The 22,215-nt window shown below is 33.4% G+C and overlaps 2 protein-coding genes across 4 annotated transcripts in view; one reads left to right on the top strand and one right to left on the bottom strand.

The window, feature by feature from the left end:
• Window positions 1-11,667, bottom strand: part of LOC128238261 (sex comb on midleg-like protein 2) — a 37,204-nt gene extending 25,537 nt beyond the window's left edge. The window contains exons 1-3 of one of the 3 annotated variants that reach the window (XM_052953981.1): window positions 11,599-11,645; window positions 7,762-7,855; window positions 4,133-4,206 (exon numbers count right to left, since the gene is read on the bottom strand). In XM_052953981.1, the coding sequence (XP_052809941.1) occupies window positions 4,133-4,166 (34 nt within the window). In that variant the 5' untranslated portion in view covers window positions 4,167-4,206; window positions 7,762-7,855; window positions 11,599-11,645. Of the gene's footprint in view, window positions 1-4,132; window positions 4,207-7,761; window positions 7,856-11,570 lie in introns of all 3 variants that reach the window. The other 2 variants (XM_052953980.1, XM_052953982.1) reach the window with 2 other exon arrangements.
• Window positions 11,668-15,271: 3,604 nt separating this feature from the next.
• On the top strand, window positions 15,272-21,486 carry LOC128236891 (uncharacterized). The gene is made up of 3 exons (XM_052952021.1): window positions 15,272-15,511; window positions 18,252-18,395; window positions 21,154-21,486. Exons 1-3 carry the CDS (start codon window positions 15,353-15,355, stop codon window positions 21,223-21,225), a joined length of 375 nt encoding a protein of 124 aa, XP_052807981.1. The 5' UTR covers window positions 15,272-15,352; the 3' UTR covers window positions 21,226-21,486.
• The last annotated feature ends 729 nt before the right edge of the window (window positions 21,487-22,215 follow it).

Here is a 22,215-nt window from a genome sequence, read left to right as displayed (position 1 = left end):
CTATTAGTGCATTATTTGGTAAGTATTTGAGGGTGTATCACTTAAAATTTATGTTTGTTTAACATGTGTATGTATTGATTTTGAATAAGAGTGTCACTTTAACAATGGGCAATAGCAGGAAAAATACTGCAGACAGAGTTATGGTTCCTGTGCACTGCAATGCTCAATTAGATCTATCTGTAAATGAAGTTTGAAGTCAAAATACCTCAAAGACCTTTTAAGTTACGCTCCGGACAAACATAAATGAACAAAGGGCAAAAAACTAGAGCAGTCATAGGAGAGACGATTACCCCTGATTGCTGCAATGACACAGGACATGCAAACTATTTCTTTGATAGAGGCCAAAACTTGGCCATAATTACATGTTTTTTTTATGTAAAAACAATATAATTGTTCATATGGTACATTGTTTTATTCTTTTGTACAAAAACTTAAAATCTGAAAAGTGAAGTTACAAGAACAAATTTCTTACAATTGCCCAATCATTTTTATAATATTCTATGAAGAACACTTAATTGTAACCATTGAATATAATAATCTTTTGTACACTTAAATACACAACAATAGACATTTTCCAAACGCTCAATCCACCCATTATTATTTATTAAGAATTTACTTCATGTCATCGAACTATTACATAGTGCAATTAATACATATTGTATGAAGTTTTCAAATCATGCTTCAGACAAGGAAAAGTAACAAAGGGTAATTTCTCTGTAATTAGCTAAAAAAGATTTATTGTTCTTGTCTGCTGCCTTTCCTTTCATTGTGCTTTACCATTGTATGAAGTTTAATCAAACTCCATCCAATGGTTTTAAAGTTATGCTCTGGACAAGGAAAATTAACAAAGGGCAATTACTCTGTAATTAGCTGAAATAGAGTTATGGTTCTTGTACACTGCACTTCCTCTCATTCTGGTTTACCATTGTATGAACTTTAATTTAATAACTAAATTTAATCCTGTGGTTTTCAAGTTGTGACAAGAAATATTGCAATGGACAGACAACCACTGTAGGGTCACTCCAATATATATACCCCTCAAACTTCTGCACCCAGAGAAATGGTTCTTGTGCACTGCACTTGTCTTGTGCTCTGGACAAAAAATAAGTACAAACATCAATAAAGGGCAATTACTAGAAAAATACTGCATTCAGAGTTATGGTTCCTGTGCACTGACTTCCCCTCAATGAGATCTAGCTGTATATGAAGCTTGAAGTCAGTCAATACCTCAACAAATAATGATAAGTTATGCTCAAGACAATATTACTAGGATGCACTCGTATGCATATGCAGGGTAAAACAGATTTAAAACATGAACATGGGACTTTTGCCAATTTTTTTCGATAGAAAAATTCAACGATGTCAGACGTATGTTTCAAACATCAGAATTGGATTTTGTTTTTTGGAAATTAACTGCCAAAAATGAGTCCTCATGAACTTAACATTTTTATTTCAGATATACAAGCAATTTACATTTATGTTATAATAATGATTTTCAATGGATATTGCAAAACATTTGGTTAATCAAAAACGAGTGCATTGTAATAAGCAGTGTTCCCGATATTTCTATGGTTACAGTTATTTTGTCATAGAAGGATGGCTGTACATTTACATTAACAACGCAGTAACAGCAAAAACATGCCACAATTTTCCAATTTCCACTGATGCGAAGATAAAGTTGTTTTAATGCTCACAATAAAACATTAGAGCTTCAACAAGCAGTCATTTCCAATTGTAAAAGTATAGATGGGGAAAATTCGATAGTTTCAAGCTATTGTATTTTGTCTGACAGCAATCAATATAAGGAAGCTGTCGAGTAATAAATTTATCAGAGAATTAACCAAGTTAAGTGTACACACTTTCTTCTAACCTAATAACAGAGTCACATTAAGAAGAGCCTTTCTTAATTGTTTTCTTAACTCGAAATCTCAAAGCAGTAGTAACTTTAAATAAACATAGAAACTTCCAATTTAAGATCCCCAAGTTGACTTTTAATTAGATAGAACGTGCGAGTAGAAAAACATGATACCAAATGAAACATCGATTTCAGCGAAAACAAATTTTCTCAGAGAAAATGTCCATTGAATTTACCATTCTATTTCCATCAAAATCCAAAGTATTTATACAAATTCTGAATACATGGATAAATCAGAGGTGAGAATGGCCAACATTCACGCCAGGTTTCCATGGAGATGAGTTGGGCCCCTTGGCGGGTCAAGGCCTTGGTGGAGATCACAGGGAGCAAGTACTCTTTAAAGCTGCACTCTCACAGATTTACCATTTTGACAACTTTTTATTTTTTTGTCTTGTAATGAGCAAATTTTTGCGTTAATATTTGCAAACGACTGATATAAGTCTGCTGACAAAAGATCAGATCGCAAATTTGCATATTTCTGTTAGAAAATTAATGTTTTGTGCATTACAGTAACGGTTTAAGAAAAATGCATAAAACATCAATTTTTGAACTTAATCATAAAAACCTGCGCTAAATTTTTTGTCAGCAGTCTTATATAACTCGTTTCCATGGATTTTCGCAAAAATTGGCTCGTTCCAAAACAAAAAATAAAAAAGTTGTCAAAATGTTCAATATCTGAGAGTGCAGATTTAAGCTCCAGGCCCCAATTTCTCGAAACTTCTTCAGCTAAATAGGCTTAAGTCCATTATTACAATTAGACAAAACACATACTTAAATGTGATCTTGGTAAATAAAATATGGTTTAGTGTGATGACCATAACATTAATTTCTATTTAAAGTCCAATAACTCTGATTGAAGTTGATATTACTCGATATAAAGACAAAGAAAAATAGTGCGATTAGCTTAATCCTGCTATAAGGGACTTAAAAAGTTTTGAGAAACTGAGGCCTGAGCGTGAAGCATTAAAGAGCCCTAGATTGCATTTTAACCTATCGGTAATATTTGTTAAGAGTAAAATAATGAACAAAATCCTGGAAATCGATGAATCCATGAAAGAATCTCACCTCATAAAGATATCCGATAATCAAATATGTGGATTTTGGACGCTGGGTAACCCCATTTTTTGTATCAGTTGAAAGCATATAAAATGTACAGAAAAAGTAAATACAAAACTATACCTAAAATAGTATCTAATCACGTTTTGGTCTATTGAAAGACTGCAAAATAGGTAATTTCATGTCTAATTTCAGTTAAAACAACTTGAGCTATCACAGAATGTGATAACTATCCCTGCATATATAGCAATACATATTTAGTTCTATTCAGAAAGTTGCTGAGATCTAACCTCCAATGTAGGGACACTGGTCTTAAGGGTGACATGTTTACATACTATGGTGGTCACTTCTGCCAAATAATTTTAAAATCCCCTATGAATGAGAAAGATATGGAGTGGACAAAAACAGGACGGACCAACAGACCACAATAAGTTCAGAAGGTTGCTTTGACCTTGACCTTCAATGTAGGGGCATGGATCTTTATCAAGCTGAACAGAACTGTTTTCTTTATTTTTAGTAAAAGTGACCTTGACCTGGCATACCCCAAATGCAATTTGTAAGTATGTCTCCATGTGGGCATGCTACACAATCAATTTCACTGACATCCTAGCTCTAATGAATGACATGCATTATCCGCTGATAACCCTTCATTAACCTTTCATGTATCTAGATTTTTAACTTTTTGAGTTATGCCAAGACCTAGTCAAAAAGTGATATTTTCATTGCCAGAGCAACTACAATTTTTCTCATAAAAAATGACATGCCTAGTATCCCAATGGCTGTTTATAAACTAAGTCTCATTAATCTAGCATATACTTTTTATGTTATTGCAAATTCCAGTCAAAAGTTTGTATTTTATTGCCATATAGCAAAAACAAATGGTGTGCATAATCTCCTAAAGACCTATCCACAAACCTAGTTTCATTTACCTTGCTTGCCTACTTCTTGAGTCATTGAGGCCGTCCAGTCTTTATGGACATACAGAGGATACACATGTAGTAACATCCCATCAAATCAGCAGGAAACCAAAAATATAACATATTTCAGCTCGATTGTGACAACATTGTGTCCCACAACCCCCATGGCTTGAGGCTGACACCTGCACCGACAAACCACTTCCACTCTCCTTTTGTTTAAGAGATGGTTAGCCTAGAGACTTACTTTGCACTTCAGAAAAGCCTTTGGGAGACGTCATTTTGTGTCCACTTTGTATTGGAATCTACATCTGATACTTTCTGAAATAAACAAAAAGAAAATAGGAGGTTAAAGGGGCTGTACTCCTTATGATGAAAAGCGAAACAAAAAAGAAAATTGTCTAAAACTGACATAAACTTGGTATTGATGTATACAATGCATTGAAACTTACTAACTTAAGTACCTCATAGTTTACAATTCATTTATTTTTTGCAGTTTTTTCCATTAAAAAAGATTACTAGGTATGTCTACCTAGTAGAGTTCATTCCTGATGGGTGATTGGCTAGTCGATGTTATCACGTGATATTACCAAGTTAGGTATATAGCTTAAATATTTCAACCGCGTAGGGTAAGCCTTCGTAGCACAGTGGATACAACACTGTACTGCAATTTTGGCGACACCGGTTCGAACCCGGTCTCTACATTTTGGTATTTTTTTTACAATTCTGATATCAAAGAGTAAAACATTTTATTAAATAATTGTCCTGAGATTCGTTACCAAAAAAACTTTTTTTGGTGCCAATCTGGTGTACAGGCCCTTTAAGACTCTGCTTGCGAGATAGTGCATAAATCACATGCACTAACACAGACAAATAGGACAAGAATTGCCATCATTTATGATTATTATCATTTGACCATACAAGTTTTATCATGTAAGCAAAATGCTGAATGCTCAAATTTGATTGACTAATTGACAACATAGACATCATTATAGTACTATTTGCCAGACACTGGGCTGGTATCCCTGGATACACCATCTCCATCATTTCATAACTGCTGATATATCTTTAACATTGATATATCTTTAACATTAATGTGATCAATTACTTAAAAATGTCATAAATTATTCATTTCATTCAATTTCAACATAAACACGAGTCCTACTTTAATGTTGAAAGCACAGACAGAAATAGTTTTATTTGATTTTGACTTACATGTAAGTAAGGGATTGATTACTTAATGTTGTCTTATGAATACTGACACTAGCCTTTTATTCACACTTCTTACAATAAAATGTTTTAAGAAACAAGAAAAAAGCTCCCAATAGTGGAAGTCAACAACAAGATACCTAAGTGGCTTTGCCGCATTGAAGCCAGATGTTTTAGTTGAAGAAGCAATTTTGCAAACCAAAGACTTGAGCTAGTGACCTAGTCTTTTATCCAAGAAGACCCATATTTATACTTATCAGAGATATGATTATACAAATAACCTGATCAAATTTCATGACGAACAACAGAAACTTTTCCATTTGTGTGAGGAAAAAAGAACATTTTATATATATATGTCAGCTTTTCCTAAAAAATAAGTCCCCGAGACCACAGATAACAAACTTTATCATCTATGATTTCATACACATAATGCTTTTAAAAAGTTAAATATTTTTTTAATTTAAATCTAGAATAGGGAAAAATATTACCAAACACTTGACCGAATGACTTAGTTTTTATCTCAGGAAGACTCATACTCACAATATCCATATAAGATACAATGCAGACAAATTTTCAGAACAAGATTTAATTGATAAAATCTGGTAAATTTATGACATGGGGAAAGCAGTTTCAAATATTTGACCTAGTGACCTAGTTTTTAACCCAAGGTGACCCATATTCACAATTGGATAAAAACTATTGACCTTATGACATTGAAAAAAAACTTCCTATGATTTGACCTAGTGACCTATTTTTTTATCTGAGGTGACCCATATTCATAAATGTTCAAGTCAATATGTAGACAAATATTTTGACAAAGTTTCATATTCATTGAATAAAAGCTGTTGACTAAATGACATGGAATAAAAACTCTCTAAGATTAGATCTAGTGACCTAGTTTTAGACCATAGGTGACCCATATTCACAAATGTTCAAGACAACATGAAGACAAGTATTTCAGACAAAGTTTCATAACAATCGAATAAAAAACTTTTGACTTAATGACATGGAATAAATCTTCTTAAGATTTAACTTAGTGACTTTTGATCTGAGGTGACCTATATTCGAAAATGTTCAAGACAAAATTTTGACATCAGGGGTGTGATTTGACTGCCAATTTTCGCAGATCTAATGACTCCAAGGACCAAAAACTAAAATAAAAGGATATTCTTTGTATTTATCTTTTTAACTGATTAAAACAAATTAACTAGTTGCTTTTGGTTTTGGTTGTGGCTTTATTTGTTACTAATATTGACAATCTTCTAAATGGACATGTCTAAACCATACATGACATATTTCTGAAGACAATTCAGTAAGTTGGCAAAATTTCAATATAAATTTAGACGAAAGTACGAAAAAATATATTTATTGCTATGAAAGCCTTTAACTTTTTGAATATTTACAGAATTATTTTATAGATCATGATTTATCATATTATTATGATACAATGTCATGTCAGACTGCAATGCACTCACAAAACAAAATATGTCATTGGAAAAATATGTTTTCGAGACAATTAAATTGGTTTACCTTCCTCCAAAGTCTTTTAAAAAATTCTGCTTAATACTATCAGGTATGATGTCGTTCAGACAATAAGAGAATGGAAAAAATATTATTAATTTCATCCTTTTCCAAAATAGTAATATTTCTTTGCCTTTGATTATTACTATAAATAAATTAAATACTTTCAATTTTGTAAGTTTCCTTTTGGCATTTTTCAAACCTTTTTTTCAAATATTCATTGTGATTTATTTCTCCCTTTCAGAGTTGTTTGTTTACATTTAGTTTCACTCCCATACTGTGGTTTCACTTTGTTATTATTGCCTGATGCAATTTTTTATTTTTTTTTTATTTCAGGGAATGGATCAAAATTCCCGGCGATTTTTTCCCCCACCAGGAGATATGGCATGTATGCTAAAACGACCCCCAGAATCCTTCCGCTGCCAGGTCAATCACATCCACTCCCTGGACAAGCGTTCTGACAATGTTTTTATAGCAATTGGGAAAAAAAATATATTGACTTTATGACATGGAATAAAAACTTCAACACAGAGTTGTTAACAAGCCCGCCAGTCCGTTTTTTCGCCATTCTAGAGTATAACCCATTAATTTTCAAGGAAAAATCAGGTTAAAAACATATTTCAAATCAACTTGCCTGCTCGAATTTGCGCATGAATATCAAGGTGAGTAAAAATTAAATCTAGTCTGCCTGGGCAATAAGATACCACAGTTAGAAATATTAATTGATCTATTTTTCAAAACAATGATTGCGAAAAACATTCCGGATGTAAACAGTCAAATTTAAACCAGATGTGTGACCTCATGATGGGCAAGTTTATTTTTTATCAAATTCACATGATTGAAAGCGGAGACTATTTATTCTATTATAAATTCAGGGAATCAAAGAAAACAAATGATCAATAATTAAATTATTTATTATTATTATTTAATTAATTACATGTATAAGACCGCTATTAAACTTTGTAATCTATAAGCCGGCCTGGTTCTAGACCTCTCCATAAATGAATTATGCAGGACTAGGAAAAAGAACACTGTTATGATAATTGAGAGGATCAAATTTGTTGTCTATGGTTTTATGTTGGAAACCATTGCTTTGATTGTAATTTTGAGTGGCTGCAAAGCTAGCCAACGTGTAATCAGTGGTACCTGATTTATTTTGTGAACATGTAGAGCGTGTAATTTTTGTGCAGGGCGAGTAGATTTTCATGGTCAATCATCCTGCAGGGAAATGCAGTTTTGACTGAAAATGAATGAAATAAAAAATTATCAAAAGTTTACCCTGGATTCAACAAGAATGCTTAAAATAGACAAGAGAAAGTAAGCCTAGATGATATTTGACAAAAATTGACCACTCCGCATTGGCAACATAGCTGACTAACAGCTCTAATAATAAAAGCTGATAAAAAGTCTACCACATCTTTCTTTGTAAATAAAACGAAAAATATTATATCTGCAGTTAAGATCACCAAACATTCAATCTGATATTATTCAGGGCTTTTTCAGGCTAGTCTATAGTTTTCCCACTCAACAGAATCACAATGAATTCAAACCATTCAGGAAAGGTGAGAAGGCACATGTTGACTGATATTTTAACAGTTTTAACACTAATTCAATTATATTTTTGTTTCACCCTTAAAGACAATATTATGCAAGTTGCCAGATAAGACCTCCCAGTCAATAGCTAACTTCCTGATAAGCAGTCCTTATTTGTATAGGCCCTTTTTGGGGATATTGAAAAATTGAAAATTTATATCCAGTATGACCTTTAGATTAATATTACTCGCATTAATTGTGGCCAAATCTTTTTTATGGGAATCATTTTTTTACATATTGTTGAATTATCTTATGAATGGTGTCAATGATAAAATATTAAATGATATGATTTCATCTGTAAATGCATTTCAAAGATGGACTTGTACCATTACTTTTAAATTTCATAATTTCATTTGCTATGATCAATTTTAAAAAATACCAATTTCCAGATTAAAAAGCTGATAATTGATGTTCCAGTGTATAATACCGTACACAGAAATATGGCAGGAATATACTGTGTCATCCAGCAAATTGATTAATCCTTGATGTATGTTCTTTTATGACCCTTCCCCCAAGATGCTTACAAAGTTGCCAAAAGAGTTTGTTTACTTAAATTACTGACCTTTTTAACACCCAGTGTAACATTAAATTTTGACCACATTAAATATTTGATGCTATGCTGGATATGAAACTTCATAGCAAATTGATATCTTATATATTCTCAGCATTGCATTATTTCTATTGTTTTTAATAACAGTTTTAAAATAATTTTTTAAATAATTTCAATCTAGAAAAATTTATTTGCTAAAGTGAATTGATGTTATCTATTTGATGATATACCCATTGATGACTGAGGAATATCCATTGTCAGCCTCATGCTTTTTACGTCAAAGTGTAAAACTACCCATGTATTTGGCCATATAAATAAAAACTTTCTTATTCTATTTAGCGATATTTCCAGTGGAAATTCAATACCCATAATGCTTAACATGACTTTTCTAAACATCCAGGAAATTGCTTACAAATAAACTGTTGCAGATTATAGAAACAGACTATACTTTATATCTTTATCTCTTTGCATGCTGAGTATTCCTGGTCAGTCTGTTGGTGTACATTGCTTAGTGTAGTTCATAATAAATAGTTAGAGCACACTTGTGTTTCTTATTTATTATATCACATTAGTGAACATTGAACATACGCATACACTACAACAAGGAAAACAAAAAACAAAAAACATGGCAAATTGAAAAATTAAATGACCCATTTGAAATGCAGTCAAACTCGTTGACATGCAGTTTTAAATAGAATCTGCAATATACTTTTTCGTGCTGTAATGGGCAGTTGGCCAAAATCGTTGACTGACACAGACAACGATTATGCCAACGGGAAATCCAATTGTAATAACTGGACCATCTCCGACAAGCTTCAAGATAGACCTCGTAAACACAATCGTAACAACTCGACCATGGCCGAAATGTTCAGATCGTTTTAAAATTGTGAACAGAAGCCTTGCAGGTGCCCTTCATGTATATATTGTTATGTTTTGACAGAATGAAATGAAGAAAAACCCATCAAACTCATAATTATTTGTTTGATATTTATTTTTTGTGTACGAAACTAATATAAAATAACATTATCTTGTTTTTATGATATTTTATTGATGCAATATGCTTTAACCTGGAATCCCAATCGGAATAACTACCCACTTTTGGTACAAAATAATTTGTACATCAAGGATTTGCCATATCAAAAATCGTAAAAAAAATCCGCCAACTTACAATTACTTGGACTAAGATCAGTGTCAGGTATATATTGAACAATTTTGTCATTATTATTCAACATCGATGCATAATATTACTAAATATTCTTTCACCCAGTGTTAAATGTTAGAGAGTTGTAGCGTTTCAGGGATACATAAGAAATGTCAAAATAATAAAAAAAGTATCCCTGATCGCTCATTATTGTAGCTAACTAACATAGTACATACATAGCTACAATAATGACCGATCAGGGATACTTTTTTTTTTCGGCGAAATGATATACTGAAATAATATGCATTGATGTTGAAAAATAATGACAAAGTTGTTAAATTTTTATCCGACAGTGATCCGAACTGGATTAAATTTGTCATTAGAGTTGTTATTTTCACATTAATATATTATGGGTCACAAATACCATTATACATGTACACAACCAGTCAGATTTGTCCCAGATTTACCCATATCGGGATACTTGATAAACAATCGACACTTGTAAGTGTTTTATGATAACTTAACATGTTTTTTGGGCATACTGACATAACTTAATATGTGTTTAATAGTAGGCAATAATATTTTCGTAGAAATTTGAATTTATAACGGAAATATTTTCAAAATTGTGGCCGCGAGGATTCTCTACGCAAGGACCGCTTGCTACTTTTTGCTGGTATGGTGGACGTCACGAGTCTGCCATATTAAAAAAATCGTCAAAAGACTCGTTGACGGCCATTTAGCCTGTGTGTTTCATCTATCGGTGTACTAAGACTGCCTTTGCTTATTGTAAAATCGAAGTTGATATAAATGTATAATTTTTAATACATATATGTTGAGGATTTAATTACCTTTAAAATTATGTGGCCATAAAAGTATTTGTATAGTATATGTCCGACACCTGACCTATTTGTTGACATAGGGGTCGGCCATTTTGTTTTGTGACGTATGTACAATCAACCGGTGTATATGACATTTTCAGTAGATAACAATACCAAACATGGAGGTAACGTGACCGCGAATATGCACATTGTTAAAAAGCACCTGTCAGTGACGTCATCAGCATATATAAATAGATGAAATCGGGAAAATCCGATCTGGGTTTTGCGAGATTCTAGCAATAGCAATGGCTTACATTTAGAAAGTTGAATTAGAATATAGAAAAAATGTAATTACATATATTTTTTTGATTTTGGGGGAATACTTACGCGTAGAAATGACATGAACTTTTAAATGTTTGTAGCTGACAGTTCTCTCGAATGAATATAAACAATATGAAGTGCAGGTACCCGTTCACGTGATCGATATTCGGCATATTTCGGATTACATCGATAGACGGTATACACCGATAGATGAAACATTGAGTATAAGTGGACTAAGTACATACATACATTTGTTGAACATTTACAGTGATAATTTTGAATAATACACCACCATTATCTTCTTGTACATATAATAAAACATATAGACCTGGAATACTGTCTATAACTTAACAACACATTTAACAATTATGTATCGAAAGTATTGTATATTATTGGTATGATACACCAAACAACCCCAAACACGTAAGTTTCTGGAGCCTATATCACCCTAGACTGCGGCAACGGACGGATACATCAGAATGAATTCAACATAGCGGAATAATAGTTTATTAAATGATCACAATCAGTGTACCTGTCAGGTGATATTTCGTTATAATTACCTAATAAATATTCCCAATGCAGTTCGTCGAAGTTTTCTTCGCAAAATATCTTCTGCTTTTACCTCAAAGGAAAACTGAAGGAAAGATAATTTAGAATAAACTTCGGTCTCCGGTACATCAAAATGTAGAGCTTGATCAATAAGGGCACTACGTACACTGGTTGGCCGAATCCTCATAATGCAGGTGAGAATTTTCAATGAACTATTACCAAAGACGAAAATAAAATCTAGGATAATCCATGGGAGTACAAACATGATGGTTCTTTTTAATACAGGTCAATTTAAGACCTAGTTTAATCCTTATATAAGTGACTCCAGCTCCATTAAAGACCTAGTTTAATCCTTCTAGAAGTGACCCCCCCCCCCCCCAAAAAAAAAAACACAAAAAAAACACACACACACACAAAAAAAAACCCTGTATAGAACAAAACTGTATATAGATCCGTGTAAAAACCTTCATCTAATTGCCTAATTGTCTTATCAGATCTCCGATCTGAGTATCCTGCTAGTTTAAGCCTTCTATAAGAACACCCCCAGAAAAAAACACGAAAAAAAAACAAAAAAACGTGTATTAATACACAACCTCTGTTGATTGATCTTAATCTTATTGCCTAATTGGCTTGTCAGATCTCCAATCTGAGTATCCTGCTGTGCAGTTTTCGATCTTTTATTGTAAAAATAGACCCTAAATGGTCCTGAGCCAGTAAACCAATACACAGAAAATTGACCCCTACTGTGCGATTAGCAGGAGATACACAGCAGGGGATTATCATGCCAAACATTCCTTAAACTAGGTCTTTAAAGGCCTCAAATGTATCCTCTCCAATTGTGAGGATTTTGTTGGAGAGGATACATTTGAGGTTTTGCAAAGCTATACTTGGTGTTAGACAAACAACTTCCAACGCTGCTATATATGGTGAATTGGGTAGATACCCGTTACATATTAATAGATACGTACGTATTTTAAAATACTTGTTTAAACTTAAGGAAAATGATAATATAGTTATTCAATCGGTCATTAACAAATATTCTGTTTTAAGATATTTGGTTGCATGTACCTTCAAACGTGTTAGACCGACCCTCATGAAACTTCTAAGGAATGTTGATAAGGACCTGTGATTTTATTTCGCATTCCACTCGGTCAGAGAATAAATATGGCCACAATATTGTGTAACATACAGTAATGTTGTAGAGGTTCATGTGTTACACCTAGAGTCATGAAACTTCAGAAGAATATTGGTAAGCATGCATCGGTGTGCACCTTTGTGGGTTTTTGACACTGCTTAGTTATGGCTTTTGATTTAGTAAACATTGTCTGTAAGACATTGTGTCCCGTTCAGCTCAAAAAGTATTTCACATGGTTGAACTTTAAATGGTAGTCATCTGTGGCTGTGATAAACACAGACGCACAATAAACAACCACTGTACGTAGCTTTAAGCAGAATTACATTCCGTCTGTGCACTATGCCCAACAACCTAGAATATCAAGACAGATTAATAAAAATAGGTCAGCGTCGTTTAACCATAAACGTAACCTCCTGCTCTCGTGAAACATGGCACAACTTGACGCGATTTCTTAAAAGTAAATATCTATCTCAATAATGTGTGTACACGAGAGTAAACTGAAACCATACTCCCAAAGATAATTATAATAAATACTAAGTACGACTGGTCGTCTCTAGTTGTATATCGAAAGTGCCACGAATATAACAAATAATGAACACGGTAAAACAGAAATCAGACTGTATGTTGCAATTTAGCACTTAATATGGGAATCTCAAATACTAAATTAATGTATAAAGACAATTAAAATATGCTGATTTAAAAAAAAAATGAAATACAATTTATAGGAAAGAAACAGTCGTTTATTAAAGGTTAGTACAAAAAGTATGGATTCAGATGAATAGGTATGATCACAGAACTTCAGGTGTGGAACTGCAGTTGGGTAAATATGATAATATAACACAAGAGCAATTTATAAGAGTTTGGCAAATTGGTATTTTAATTAATTTACATATGGAATAATTCTCCAACAAAAAGCACATTTAAAAGATTATAATTATAGTTTATTTCAAAATAGCAAATACATATCGTGTGAAAACCCATAAAGTATGGTGAAGTGGTATGTGTTGTTTGGTCATGTAACACTGTCTCTTAACAACAACTATTTGAGTCTAATTAATCATATTGTCTTTTCCGTGCATGCCTATCAAATATGATCTTAGAGTTTTCCAAATCCTTGGCCTGAACAACATCCTGTGGCAACTAATTCCACGTATTAAAAACCCGGGATTAAAACTGATGCAGTGCGAATGTGGTTCTACGCCTTTGCTGCTGAGGCTTGAAGTAATTACATGTTGTTACTCTGAACAAAACTGCACTTATTAAATTGTCTATGCGTTTTAAAAGTTTGTAACATTAGCTCGCGACTTTCTATAACTAAGGGAATGCCAGTTTAGCCAAACATTCATTGTAGACTAGCAGTGGAGATCTTTGATACATGGAAATAGTTTGGTTGCTTTTTTCAAGTAGGGTTACCAAACGATATTAGCAAATTCCATCGGTGGTCATACAATTGCAGTATATAACATCATACATATACGCTTGTACAGAACTAGCCACCCGGCTAGTTCAGTTTGTTAGAGCGCCGTGCTAGTGTTCCGGCGGTCGTGGGTTCGACCGCTACATTGGGTGCACTTTTCCTCCCAGGTTTGCTTTACTGGTGTCAGAAGCAAAAGGCAAGGGTAGTGCCTTGTTCGGCCAAAAAAAAAGCTAATAAGATAAGTTTTATTTTGAGTCAGCTAGATATAAACAAGACAATATAAGCTCATGCGAGCATTTGAACGGACTGTGTTTAAAAGCTGCACTCTCACAGATATACTATTTTAACTTCTTTATTTTTTGTCTTGGAACGAGCAATTTTTTACCAATGATATAAGTTTGCAGACAAAAAATCAGATCGTAGATTTTCATATTTCCGTTCGAAAATTAATGTTTTATGGCTTTAACCGTTACTAACGGTTTAGGAAAAATGCATAAAACATTATTTTTAACTTAAATATTAAAATCTATTTTTGTCAGCATTCTTATATAACTGGTTTCCATGGATTCTCGCAAAAATTGTCTCGTTCCAAGACAAAAAATAAAAAAGTTGTCAAAACGTTCAATCTGTGAGAGTGCAGCTTTAACAAACAGTATATGAAATAACCATTGTATATGTATAACAGCTTCAATGTAAATGCTTATATAATGGGTATATAATGTGGGGGGAGTATACCTGTATGAGTGTAAAAATTAACCAGCCGCCCGGCTAGCTCTGTTGGTTACACGCCAGTCTAGTGTTCCGGCGGTCGTGGGTTCGACAGGATTACTATAGTACATGTAGGTTATAAGTAACGTCACGCCAAAGAGGCATATATTTCAAAATTATTTGAACAAATAGGAAAAGCCCTTTCAATTGAGTCTATAAATGATATGGTTTAAAATGCATCTGAAAAATAATCATATCTAGCGTACATTTACAAAATAAGACAGATGAAACATTTTGAATTATAGAACTTTGTGAAAGTTCAAATAGATTTTTTTTTTTTAAATGAGATCTATAGTAGTGAAAAGCGGTCACCGATTTATACACTTTGTTCAAGATTATTTTCTTTGGGTTAATTTTGTCCTTGGAACAAGCCTTACCAATGTAAACACATTCAGCGACCTTGGTTTTTTTCGGATATCGCATTTTTGCAAAAAAATAACTGAAAATGCCTGGGGATATCCAGAAATGGGATCCTCGAAAGATGTTCGATTTATCCGAAAAAGATATGAGCGTATTTGCAAAGCGGAAACAAATGGTTGAAGAGAGAAAAATGAAATTCCGAGTATTAAAGGACCCGAGAGCTGGTGGTTATGGTGGCACTGTTGTAAGTACTAAGTTAGCTAGGGTTTGACACCGCGGGTACCGGATGTTTCGTCACCTTACCATTTCGTCTACCTTATTTTATAGTACAAAATGGGTAGTTGTTTCGTCAACATATTTTTACAGTTCGTCAACCTTATTATAAGTATCAATTAATGCAACTATTATGTCCAATTTATTAGGTGTGATCTATCACTAGCACTATCACATTAAAGCCCCCACGCACGCTGACACGTGCGGTTAATTGGGTCATCAACTGTTTAAGCTAATTGGTTTTGCATAAATGTGTGAAATAGTTCTAAACAATTAAGTTGACGAAACCGCTAATAGGTGTGACGAAACATCTTGGCAATTTACTATATAGAACAAGTGTGACGAACTGGAAAGTTGACGAAACCTCCGTAATTCGACACCGCTACACGGTATCGGTACTATACTGATTAATTTCTACAAATTTCAGCCATAGTCAGATACTGTCATCGTCCGTGCACTGAGAATTGTTTTGCATTCTAGGAATTATTTTTAAAATTTGTTTTTGGACGATACTAAAGTAAACCTTTAGACAAAAATTGTGCCAAGTGTGGGGCTCAAACCCATGACTGGTGGGTCATAAGTAAGGCCTCTAACCTGACCAGCCGTCTGGTAGTTACCCACACACACTACACTATAAATCAAGAATTGTAAAAAAACATTTTTATTAAACTCTATATCATATTTTGTCCAAACGCATATATGTCAAAGAAAACAGTGTTTACCTTTGACATAAAGTCACTCGGTTTCGTGAACCATAGGAAATATTGCAACTGAGCGAGAAAGTGTCAGTCAGTCAGACCAGCAGTGCTATAGAACTCAATCCCAGATCATAATATAAAACTTAAATGCGTAAATTTTGCTCAGTTTGAAAATATAATGCTGTCATGGTATGGTAAGGAATGAGGATGGCAAGGTCAGGCGTCAATAGATTTGATTTCTTTTCTACCCAGCATGGTGTAGCCTGGTATCTTGTTACAAAAGTTTGTTTGGGAATCATTTCCGTCCTTGTTTGGTTATATTTTAAATACTACACAAATATCCTTTTGTATTTAGGGGTCAGGTAAATTCCTGTTGTCCAGCAGGTTGAATAAGTTCCCCACTGGAAGCAGTTCGGAAGGTGCTTCAGATTGATTTCAGGGCTCCGTGAAGTGCGGTGGAGCATTTCCTAGCAAGTTATCATTTTATCACCTGTCACCATGTATTATTTGTTAAATGTGAATGTATTATATCTGTCTTGTCTATTATGCTTCTGATCCTTGTTTATGATATATATGTCTTTATGATTTGTTGCTGAACATTATAAACATGTTTTATAACTAAACATTTTGTTAAAAATATTGTTGGTTATAAAGATCTGTGAGTTTACATTTATTTTATGTTTATTGTTTCTTGCCTTGCTGACTTTAAATCAATCGTTCTTTCACTGAGATATAAACTGAGTGGCTGCTTCTCACCAACTCACAAGTAGTTACTTATGTCCAAAAGTGAAAACAACAAATACAATACAATATTTAAAAAACAACAACATGGGGACATTTTGACCAAACCATAAACATTTTGACTTGAGGATGCTTTCAATGTAAATTCATCCACAAAGTACCTACTGGTGTCAGGAGTCTTGGTGTCATCCTCACCATCTTGGCCATCATTTACTCGAGCTTGTAAGTTGGTCGTAACTCGGAAACTGTTAAAAGTTACAATAATGAAACTAAAATAGATATTCAAAGGTGTTTATTACCTACAGCGTGATTCTTCACTCTGTCTCAAATATTCAGTCAAAATAAGAATTTTGATCTATAAACTTGAAAGTTCCATATGAAAGAATGTTGCAGTTAGCCTTGCTTTGTACTCAATCGAGTTCACTTAGGTTTTCTAGTTTTTTAAAACTTGAATATTGACAATTTTAATATACAGTAACAATGAAACACACTTTTGAAGGTTTGAACTATATTCCAGTTATGACAAACAGACCTATAGATGTTAAAGGCTGGTGTAATAGTATAAAAGGCAGACAGTCAGAAAAATGGCCATTTCACTTTACCTCGCAGAGTGTCTGCAATTCAGACTGCCAGTGCATTTTTTTAAATATACAAATAATTACCAAAATGTGAATTGCTAAAATTTCTCATATCGTTCATTTAATGTATTATAAACATATCTTGTAAATTTCAAGTGTTTCAAACAGTTATAAAGACTAGTTTCAAATATTATTTTTTTTATAACTGTCAAACAAATTAAAATTTCCCAGCAATGTTGACTCACAGATCTTGAAAGTTCATGACCCTCTAACAGCAAACCGAATATCACTACCGATTCCTGTTTACTATAGGTTTACTATCATAGCATAAGGTTTTAATGGACATATGCTGGGGAAACATCCATTAACTGGGCTGATATATACTATCAAATGGCTTATTATAACACAATTATTGGCGGAAGTATTTGTCATGGTACATGAAATTTATTTATCTATTCTTTAATAAAAAACCAATGGACAAATTATTCTTACCACTATCAGAATCATGTGAATGTTTACAACTCAAAACTGCTGACCTGAGCAGACCTCATAAACCCGATTAACCACGCCTCCTCTGCCAAATAGGCTTAATGATTGTTCGGTAGGATATTTGGGGTCATGCACCCGGCCTTTAAATTTGTAATTTACAAAAAAAACCACCCTCTATAAATCCTAACTTTTGTAAACTTTTCAGTTTGACCCTGCTCTGCAGAGATGGTTCTCGGCACGTCACACCATTGGGGAAAACTTCAAACCAAATATAAGGAGCACAAAGTACCTGTTCTTCACCCTGATTCTACCTGTAACCCTCCTCACATATCTTGTACACAACCAAAGGGTAGGTAACTGCTGCTGTCTCTCTTACTATAACACATTGGTTGTATATATATAAACTATTTACTTGTATATAATTTGTTTTTTATGTCCAAGAAGGGAGACATAATAGTTATCTTTTTATAATAATCACATTGTTAGTCTGTTAGTCCATCAGTTAACTCTTTACAAGGGATGGAAATGAATGGCAAAATTGATATTAGAATATTCGGTAATTCTTTCGATTACCAAAATGAATATTTCAGAAATGTAGTAAAGAACTATTATTATTCGCTACAGATATAGCACTGGCTTTTTTCATAACCGGTTTATGCGACGGACACTGATTTTTCCCAAAATTAGCCTCTGTTATTCCCCATTTACAGAAAATAAATCCAACAAAAGGCAAAATATTCTGAACGAACAAAACCCCAAATTAATTTCAATTTAACAGCATTCCTATTTGTAAACAAGGCTGTGATCGTAAATTCCCGGTTGAATGTCGTGATGCAACAGCGGAAGGTAGTTCTGTATGTCGAGCAGCCTCGTTAAGGTATTGATCTCTTCTGAATATAACTATTGAAAAACCCCTGAATTTTGACTCATCTATTGTACAATAATGTCCTAAAACGCTATTCTATACAGTTACATTTCAAAGCATGAGCGTTATAAATATTAAAACATGGAAAACAGTTTAGAGCACATAACCAGCAAATGTAATTCATATCATAACTGCGATTCGAGTTATACTGCACAGCTTAATTGGCAGTCATGAGACCACTTTGGTAGCTGATTCCGTATATCCTTTATAAATTATTGGCATGGTCATTAAGATTTACCAAAAATAATTGAAACTTGTTTGATGTCACTTGTCTATTAGTCAGATTTCGTAAAATTACGGGTACTGTTTATAGTCCCCACAATATGTCCCTTATTAACATGTGACGCGTGTATAGTGTCATCACTGACATTTAAGCCTCTGTCATTACGGATAAATTGTTGTAAAAACAAGACAAGCGAATATATACAACAACACAGTTGTAGGCAAAAGTTATTTTTTCAAACAAAAAAGCATCAAATATTCGAATACAGTCTTTGCCTTAATTTGTTTCAGCACTTGTCCTTTTGTGCAAGTAATTGAAGAAAACCACTTGCCCAAAAACAGTTTTACTTGCCAAAAATAACCAATTCATGCGTAAATATACGAAAGCCAATATTTCAATATAATAATAACAATCAGTCAGGATTTGTGAATTGTTGCTAAAGAAATTATGAAAACAGAGGGATCTAAATTTCGGAAAAATGCACTTGCCCATTCGGGCAACCACCTGGGAATTTTGACTTGCCCGAAAAAGTATTCACTTGTCCCGGGCTTCGGGGAACCCAGTTACAACAAAGACTGCGAATACCGAATTTGACATTCGAATATCAAACGTTCGATCAAATATTCAAATATTCTTTTGCATCCCTACTCATCCTTAACTTGGTTGCTTTTATTAAGTTTTCAATAAAACTTAACATAATCATAGAGCAGTATGATGAAGGTGTGTCAAGTATACCATTTCTGCTTTCCCATAATTGAGGAACAGGCTTGGAAATGTAAAAAATGCATTCTATTACGTTATAATTAGCCCTATCATTAAACCCAATTTCGTAACTAATGGAAAATACAGTCATCAGGGTTTCTGCATCGAACCAGTACTTGTTTCAGCTCAGATAGTTATTTTATTAAACATGATGTGTGTTTTTTTCAAATATAACTGTTGATACCCCGGTATATTTTTCCATTCTTACCAAATTGTCTCCCCTTTACCATATATTTTATTATGGGTGCTAACACATACTCCAGTAAAGAGAATAAACTGTAAAACTACTGGTGGGATTCTATTGAAACTTTGTCTTTGGCAGTTTTAGAATTATTGTCCGTTGCCCAGGTGTTAGCTTCAACTTATATATATCATATTAAGGTAAAATACTGTATGTAATTTGATCATGTCCATGCTGTATACATGTGATTTTATCATGTTTGTGCTATGTGTTATGTGATCATGTCCATGCTGTACATGAAATTATAAAGTTTATCATGTCTGTGATAGTATCATGTCTGTGATAGTATCATGTCTGTGATGTGATCATGTTTGAGATGTGTGTGGTGTTATCATGTCTGTGATGGTATCATGTCTGTGATGGTATCATGTCTGTGATGTGATCATGTCTGTGATGGTATCATGTCTGTGATGGTATCATGTCTGTGATGGTATCATGTCTGTGATGGTATCATGTCTGTGATAGTATCATGTCTGTGATGGTATCATGTCTGTGATGGTATCATGTCTGTGATGGTATCATGTCTGTGATGGTATCATGTCTGTGATGGTATCATGTCTGTGATAGTATCATGTCTGTGATGTGATCATGTTTGTGATGTGTGTGGTGTTATCATGTCTGTGATGTGATCATGTCTGAGATGTGTGTGGTGGTATCATGTCTGTGATATGTGTGGTGGTATCATGTCTGTGGTGTGATTATGTTTGTGCTATGTGTTATGTGATCATGTTTATGTTGTATGTTATGTTATCATGTTTGTGATGTGTTTTTTATCATGTTTGTGCTGTATGTTATGTTATCATGTTTGTGATGTGTTTTTTATCATGTTTGTGCTGTATGTTATGTTATCATGTTTGTGATGTAGGTTATTTGATTATACGTTCTTGTTATGTGATGAGGGTGTCTGTATTGTGCTTGAATTATGTCTTGACATGGAATATTCTGATCTTTTTCAGAAAAATCGAGAGGCTAGTTACCGAAGGGGAGAAGTTTCAACCCTAGATAAACCTAACAAAGTCCAATATTAGAACATGGAACTGTTATATAGTGAAAGCAATGAACTGTTATTATTAGTATATGAATAAATGATGGAGTGAATTTCAAGCATCATTGGATGGATAGTGGCTGCTTCAGATGGATTTACTTCAAGCCTTTTTATAAAGCTACCTTATTGAATGAAAATATAAACAAAGTTGTTAATGTAAGTTAGTAGTGAAATGACTTTGTGTGTCAGCAGTCTATATCTGTTTTTTTATTAAGCTTTGATTAAACATAGCTATATAAATATCTTTTGCTGACTTCTATCAAGAGTTTACGTTCACATTAAAGAGGGACAAATGAATGGCCCTTAGACTATTAACTTGACTGCACAATAATTTAATCAGATACACATCAATGTATGGTTTGATGTTGGAGGGATTTTTATAACTAGCAAGTTGCCTTGACCAACAGATGCCCTGTATTGGTTTGATTTAGAAGGTCATATCCAACAGTGTTTTGAAAATTGTGTTTACACAATAAACAGGCAAGCATTTAATCTAGGACCATGAATCTTCAGTGGTATGATGCACTTGACCATTAGACTATCCAATTGTTTTCCGAGTCAAAGGTCAGGTTCATGATGTTTGATATTGTTTGGAAATATTTGTTTTTGTTGACCAATGATAAGTTCCATAGTTTTGGGGTCAAAGGTAAAGGTCATGGAGATATGCCTAAATACACTGTCACCAAGTTTCATTATGATTGTCTCCACAATGTACAAATCTAATTTTTAGTGTAAAAGAGGCATAACTCTTGGAGTTACAAAGTTAATTAGCTCCACAACGAAAAGTGACCAAGACATTATGCCCATCATTCATTTCATCATAATTTGATAACATATACTTTCTGGGAAGTTATTATCTGTACTAGAAATAAACTTACTATTTTTAGATTTAAAAAGGGAATTACTAGAGATTTACTGAAATAATTTGTGCAAAGATTGAACTTGACTGAGGAATTAAGCCAACAAACAGTTA

Source organism: Mya arenaria, chromosome 6 (genome assembly GCF_026914265.1).
Source record: "Mya arenaria isolate MELC-2E11 chromosome 6, ASM2691426v1".
Classification (NCBI taxonomy): domain Eukaryota; kingdom Metazoa; phylum Mollusca; class Bivalvia; order Myida; family Myidae; genus Mya; species Mya arenaria.
This window is presented reverse-complemented; position numbering and strand designations above follow the sequence as displayed.

Bases quoted from the DNA above. Each gene is read 5' to 3' on its own strand.
- LOC128236891 (XM_052952021.1), top strand. From the start codon at position 15,353: ATGCCTGGGGATATCCAGAAATGGGATCCTCGAAAGATGTTCGATTTA. The intron at 15,512-18,251 runs GTAAGTACTAAG...TAAACTTTTCAG, and splicing joins GTGGTTATGGTGGCACTGTT to TTTGACCCTGCTCTGCAGAG. The intron at 18,396-21,153 runs GTAGGTAACTGC...GATCTTTTTCAG, and splicing joins ATCTTGTACACAACCAAAGG to AAAAATCGAGAGGCTAGTTA.